This window comes from Antrostomus carolinensis, unplaced genomic scaffold (genome assembly GCF_000700745.2).
Source record: "Antrostomus carolinensis isolate BGI_N321 unplaced genomic scaffold, ASM70074v2 scaffold2125, whole genome shotgun sequence".
NCBI lineage: Eukaryota > Metazoa > Chordata > Aves > Caprimulgiformes > Caprimulgidae > Antrostomus > Antrostomus carolinensis.
This window is the reverse complement of record NW_010318224.1, coordinates 43,539-50,524: the sequence shown is the minus strand read 5'-3', so window position 1 is coordinate 50,524 and position 6,986 is coordinate 43,539. Positions and strand designations below refer to the sequence as shown.

The 6,986-nt window shown below is 39.7% G+C and overlaps 1 protein-coding gene across 1 annotated transcript in view; it reads right to left on the bottom strand.

Moving 5' to 3' along the window:
- Positions 1-1,226: 1,226 nt before the first annotated feature.
- The window catches only part of LOC104525600 (rab GTPase-binding effector protein 1), a 34,347-nt gene continuing 28,587 nt past the window's right edge, over positions 1,227-6,986 (bottom strand). The window contains 6 exon segments of the mRNA XM_010168802.2: positions 1,227-1,869; positions 3,574-3,690; positions 4,529-4,627; positions 5,137-5,192; positions 5,582-5,771; positions 6,888-6,986. The exon segment at positions 6,888-6,986 is cut by the window's right edge and continues 15 nt beyond it. Of these exon segments, the coding sequence (XP_010167104.1) occupies positions 1,768-1,869; positions 3,574-3,690; positions 4,529-4,627; positions 5,137-5,192; positions 5,582-5,771; positions 6,888-6,986 (663 nt within the window). The 3' untranslated portion in view covers positions 1,227-1,767.

The following is a 6,986-nucleotide window of genomic DNA, read 5'->3' as shown; positions in this document are numbered from 1 at the left end:
TCCAAACCATTCTATGATTCTATGAAAGGAATTAATTGCTAGGGTGAATAAAATGCTTTAGCTCTTGCAAGGAGTGACAAGAAATCGAGCTTGTATGCTTTTTTTTTGGCTGCTTTTAAGGCATTCCTCTCCAAAACCAGTGATTCTCACTTTCTGTTGGTAGCAGGATATGTACTGCTAAAAATAGGATTTAAGCACTTAAAATACAGTCATGTGCATTACAGTTTGGGACATTTTCTGTAAAGAAAAAACAATAAGCAATGGGGGAAAGTCTAAGTTATAAATTTTGGACAGTAATGATCTGCTCCTTCAGCCTCTTCTCTTTTAATTGAGCTGTAAGTAGTGGCCAGTTCAAGAACTCGCTTTGCAGCACCAGTGTTATCAACACCCGCAACCATCTGTGACACCACTGCTATCCAACGCCAATGAAAGGAGAAAAGGCAGGAGGAATTTACAGAACACGAAACCCAAACTTGCACCTGATCGATCACAAGAATTTCTTGCCTCTGCTGTCATGTTCCGCAGCTTAATTTAAACGTATGGTTATAGAAACACGGGGCAGCGTAGGACTCAGCTCTGAGCAATACCATGATGCTGCAGTTCAAGGTCAGAGATGCACTGAGCCCTCAAACCTGAGCCAGGACAAGGTGGCTCCAGCTCTGTGCCTGGGGGTGCAACTGTGGTTTTGCCACAATCACGCTGACCCAGGAGAGGGGGGTCACGCTGACTCCTCCGTTCAGCACCTTACCTTGGCACTTTCCAGTGAAAGCCAACAACCTGGTGTCACCCTCCACAGCAAAGCAGACCTGGCAAACCCCACGCCAGTGCTCAGGCCATGCAGAAGATTTTTTACTAGCTTTTTTTTTTAAAAAAAAAGACAAAGAAGGGATCACAGGTACTGCTGAGCTTTAGAGATGAGGAAGAACCAGTTGTAGTTCCACATTCTAAATGCCATTTGTGAAAAGTACAAAACAGTGCATTTCTTGTGCTTGTCTTTAAGTATCAGAATTCAACGGAGAGAAAAAAAAAATAATCAAGGAACTAAATTCTCGGTACATTTTGCACTTTTTTTGGATTAGCATTTATCTGTTCAGGAGACACGCAGCTCACTCATGTCCACCGCTTCTCAGTAGCGTTCAGGTTCTTCAACACAAAGCCAATGGTTAAAAAAAAAAAAGAAAAGAAAAAAAAAGTACTGGGTTATGAAATAAGATCAATATCCAGTGTCCTGCTAATAAAGTCATATTTTAATATAAAATATTCATACAGCATACTCTACACCTCATTCTCTCTGCTAGCTGAATACTGTTACTGACTATTCAAACAGAAAAACTTCAACCACTTTGCTCTTCAATGTTTTGGAGGGACAATATGGTTTCCAGCAGCTACTCTGATCACAGTAGTGGGAGGAAAGGAAAGAGGGAAAGACAGGGGGTAAATGTTCCAAAACTCTATATTAGGTTATGAAGTCGGCTGAAAGAGGGGAAGTTTTTCAGAATATAAGGACTGATCCCACTGAGTGGAACACGAAACACGGCACTCATTAGTGTTTCCATTAGAACGTTCTCCTTCCTACACCCCGAGTCACCCTTGTGCTCTCTTCCTGCCCAGTACGAAACTTCTTTTTCCCCTCTAGAAAAAAAACTTAAGTCTCTGCTCCCCTCTGTTGTCTTCTGCTCTTTCGGTTAGAGTTAAATAATAATTAATGTTGCTATAAAGATGAGTTAAAAACCCCAAAGGCAGCCTTGGAGCCCGCTCATCAGGGTGTCATGTTTCAGGAAGCTGATTAATGTCCGTCAGTTTTGTGTCGTTCAGGATTGCACGGATTCTCTCCAGGGAATCTGCCTGCCGGATCCGCTCCAGCTGCACCTACAGAAAACCAACAGACACAATGAGAGAGGAAAAGGGGCCAGTGCAAAACCACAGACCCAGAACGGAGCCAAGAGGCGTTGTCAGCCAACCCCAATACCTGTGCAAGCAGAACAGAGATCACATTATCACTGGCTGAAAAACACAAGGCATGAAGGAGCTCAGGCTTAACTGAGAACCAAGAAGAGGGGCAAGGCAGATATAAGGCTGTTACTTGCTTTTCTGATTATCTTAAATTATTTCTTATAAGCTGAAAAACTGCCCAGCAGAACTGTGCTGAAATGAATGCAAACAGATCACCTTTCTATTTGATTTTTAACATTCAGACTTATATGTTCTCTGTATTGGGATCTGGGCTTTCAGCTGTAAATTCCCAATTAGTGGTTAATTGATTTTTAACCCTTCCTCTCCATTGCTGATACCTAACTTGGCCAGTGGACACCTCACCCAAGTCATACTTGCCCAGGTTCTCCACTGCCAAGGTCAGGGAAGGAAATAATCCTGTCTGGCTATCAAGAAACCAAAATCCTCATTTGATGCGAATCTCTCACGTTACACAGCAGATCTGTTAAACTCCCTGCAAGTTTTGGAAGAGTGTGCCACGCATCTTTAAAGTGGGGTATATGGTGTTGTGTAGTACTTAAAAAAAAAAAAAAAAAAAGAGAGGATGATGGCAATCAAGAAGCAACTTCACTAGCCAGGACAATTCAATAGTCTCCTCCTTTGTGCCACCTGCTCCTCCAGAAACAGACAGAACAAAAGAGGACAGTTCTGAATTGTCCATCCAGCTAAACTCTGGATAGTAAACCATCTCCTATATTCCTCTTACAGTTTTCCAAATAAACCTGAACACTTAACTAAAACACAATTGTATTTTTTAATTCTGTTGAATTTCACCAGGCAGACTGGCCAAGAACTCAAAGGAGAGAGCGCTCAAATTCATCACCTCGTTTGTGAGCATGATTTCTAGTAAACTGGAATGTGAGCAGGGGTGCAAATTCTAAAAACACAAATGCTGAAGGTGAGACCAGTCTAGCCTGGCTCCCCGAGGAGAGAGTCACCCTGCAAACACAAAACCTGCAGGCCCCTTTGCGCTCTCTTCTGTTAACAGAGAGATCAGCCTGACAAGCTGGAGTTAGCCTTGACTAACACCCCTGCCAAACCCCCTTCCTTCAGCCACCTCTTGGTGTCTCATCACCAATCACAGGTTCCACTGTCTGGAGGAAATACAAGGATAGCAACAGTGACAACAGCAAGGATAAGTCTTCTAGATCAGATAAATAGAAAGCAGTAAATATAACATGAAGAACCATTCAATACATTCAGATCAAACAGTACAAGTTCCTTACTTTGTCCTCAAATATTTGCATCCCAGTGATTTACTATGAACAGTAACATACTGTAAAAACATCAGGAGATGGACACTGAAATAACTGCAGAGATACACAATTATTGTTCTAAAAGGAGCTGTATCTTTGCTGCTGAGAATTGGCTGGAATCAAGTAATCAGAATAAAATCCTCAACAGGCTTTAATACTAATATTATACGAGGAATACTTGATCAGTTTATTATACCAATAGCTTTAAAAATAGTTCATAAATACCAACATAAGAAAATTTATAACTGCTACATCTTATTTTATACAGTTCTAAGAAGTCAAGAAACAAAAGTAGCACCTGACAAATTGGTTGCATTTCCCTTACCTGAAGCGTCTGAGAAAGCTTTACAAAATCTCTCTGCACTTGCTCACTGACATCTAATTCAGTCTGCAGCCGCTGAGCTTTATTCTTCTCTTCAAACACCAGCTGTTCTAGGTTTGCCTGAAGAGAAAAAAGATTCTTTATGCTATGCTTAAAATGAATAAAAAAGGAGAAACTAGTATAAACTGATTTAAAAAGGACAGTAGACCAAAGCAGCGTGGTTATCCTCAGAGTCCTGTCAAGAAATTAAGTCAATCACTCTTTCTACATCTCAGTTTTCCTGACTGCAAAATCAGGGACTAATACTCATCAAACATTCTCATGATTAGATTGGTTAAAGCAGGAAAAGCCCCGGGTCTATTAACAGCACTGTGTCCAAGGATCTCAAAATAAAAAGCAGATTTCTGAGTTTTAATGAAGCATGACCATAGATGAAGGGCAGTAATCTGCTGGTAAAAATGTAACTATCTTGCTGTCTTGAGTTTTAGTCAAAAAAGTCTTTGGTGGACAGAGTGAAAAAAAAGAAAAAAAAACACAAAAAAACAACACCAAGAGAGAGAAAAAAATCAGACCACAATTCGTCTGACTGCCAAAGTAGAGCTCCTTCCTACAGCAACAACAAACAGCATTTATTCAGAGTATCAAAGCAGTCAAACCGAGGTTTGGTTAGTCAGGAGCTTTTCTAAATGCAGAAGTGTTACTGAAGCCTAATGTCAGAAGACAATCCAAAAGAGATACTCAAGTTAGCAGCAATTCAGATCCACTGCTTTACAAATCCAAGTGCAAAGTGATGGGGAGGAGGATTTAAACCCCATGCAATGGACACTATTTCACTGCCAGAATCTTATCAACATTCAAAAGCTTCCTCTGTCATTCTTCTGTAGTGATACATTCCCTGACCACAGTTTGGTCATCAGAGAAGATGTGTACATACTTCATATCCAGACATCATAGCTACCTTTGCTGCCGTCTCCTTCTTCAGCTGCTCTTCTAGAGTGTTTTTTGCTTCCTGCAGACTCTCCAGTTGCTGCAGGTTTTCCTGTGAAGAACTTTCCAACTATATTATAATAAGAATAAAGTGTTAACTAAGACTCCCAACCTTTCAATTTCTCATAGTCCTTCCACACAGGAATAAAGCCCAAGTGTCTTTCCCAGGACCCAAGAATACACCTAAATAATCTCTCCTAGGAGACAGAAAACACCCAAGTAACATCTCCTTCTTTCGATTTTTTTCTTTTTAGAGCTAGAGACAAATGCTCAAACCTGACATTTTGGTTATTATTAGGTACCCTAACATTGGTTAGGAATTAGTTAACCCAGTATTTAGGTTACAGATTAATAAATAGACAAAACATCTTTTAAGGAACAGAACTATGAACGTGTCCCAGTCCTACACTGGCATCAACACAGCTATTCTGTCTTCTCTGATATGAAGAGGTTCATATCAAAGACAGCAACACAGTATCAGTGACAGAACTAGCAGAAAATAAAGAATCCTATTCTATTTGTTAAAAAAAAAAAAATCAAAAAAAAAAAAAAAAATCCCACAATAAAAGGGCTCCTGACCTGTTCCTTTTCCACTTTTATTCTTTCCAGTTCAGCTTTTAAACTGGAAATGGAAGCTGAAAAGCAAGAATATTAAAGCATAAATACAAGAAAAACACAGGAAAGTGGGCATACCCTGTTTACTTCTGTTAATACTTAAAGGAGAATTAATAATACTTAAAGGGGAAATAATAATCTTTAAAGAAGAATTAAGAATTAAATTTAATTAATTTAAAAAATTTAATTATTTAAATATTAAGAATATTCAAAGGAGAATGATGATGCTACATCAAAGGTACCTCAAAGGCAAACAAAAAATTGTACTTTTGTGTTTAGCTGCACAGCTTTGGTTTATATGCTATCAAAAATGGGTAGTATTTAAAATTCAGATAAGTCTACTTATCACAAAATCAAGTCTTCACTTATCTTACCAATTGCTAATATTCCTATTTTGAGACCTGCTCACCTATTTCTTCTTTGCAATTCTCTATTTCCAGCTGTAGAGTTTCTTCTATATTTTCTTTCAAATATTGTTCAGCTTGAATCTGTTCTTTTAAGAATAAAATCTCCGCCTTCAGTTTCTCCTCAAGGTGATCTGCTGCTGTCCGCACACTAATGATGTCTTCACGATATTTTAAAATCAGCTCACGTAGCTCCTGGACCAAAGATTAGCACAGAGATTTGTATTATGATCTTCAGATACACACAGGACTGTGTTTATCAGCATATAAGCCAAAGCCAAAGTTATGCTACTCTGGAGTTTGTCCCACCATACGAGACTTTGCATCCAGCAAGGTGTTAAAACAACATCACAAACAGTTTGTTTGGCCATGGTAAATGAAGAAGGTGTAAAGATTCAGGTCTCCACAGGCTTGCGACCCTCACACCCCTGCCCTTCACCCCCCACAATCTTAAGCTTGATGTGCTTGGGTGTAAGGGAGTGGCCATGAAAAGGATGACAAGTCTTACCAATATTCAAGGCTCAGGATTATTACTGGTCTTGGGAGATAGGTGTGAGCCCAAAGGTTCCCTCTCTGGTAGTAATGCTGGGATTACAAGCATAGAATTTGATAGTGCTGTGAGTGTCTGTGCAATATCCCCTGTTTGTGATTGGGAATAAATTAACTGAGTTATGTTGTGCTCTATCAATTTCCATTCTAACACTTTGAAAAGTTACCTAAGAAACAGGCTGCCCTAAGTTACCTAAGTTACAGGCTGCCCAGGGGGGTTGGGGAGTCTCTTTCTCTGGGGACATTCAAAACCCGCCTGGATGCCTTTCTATGTGATGTCATTTAGGTTCCTGCTCCGGCAGGGGGATTGGACTGGATGATCTTTCGAGGTCCCTTCCAATCCCCAACATTCTGTGATTCTGTGTGATTCTGTCTTAAATTAAAGTGACTGACTTAGCTTAATTTATGGAATTAAAGTGACTGACTTAGCTTAATTTATGGAATCAACATCTAAATTGGAGTCGTGGTGACTGAACACTCGTGTGCCCAGTTGCAGAATACAGCTTGAACTAGCTGAACTGGGATAAACCCACACTCTGCCAACAACAAAGCAGCTGTCAGGCCACAGTTAACTCATTTCATTATTATCTATCTAAAGCATGCTCATGGCACAGCAGGATCAAACTGCTGGTTTTGTACTTCACAGATTTACAGGGTTAAAATTCAGATTACTGTTCATTGTGCTGTATCAGCTTTTTGATATTCTTCCAGCAAGATCCAGTCACATGCATTATTTGTGTTAATGATTTTAAAATGTTTTACCTCTGCTGCTTCTGGTAGAATGAAATCTTCAGCCTGCTGTAAAGACACATGCAAGCTATGTTTTCCTTGAAGACTTTCATTATCTTTTTGCAGCCTCAC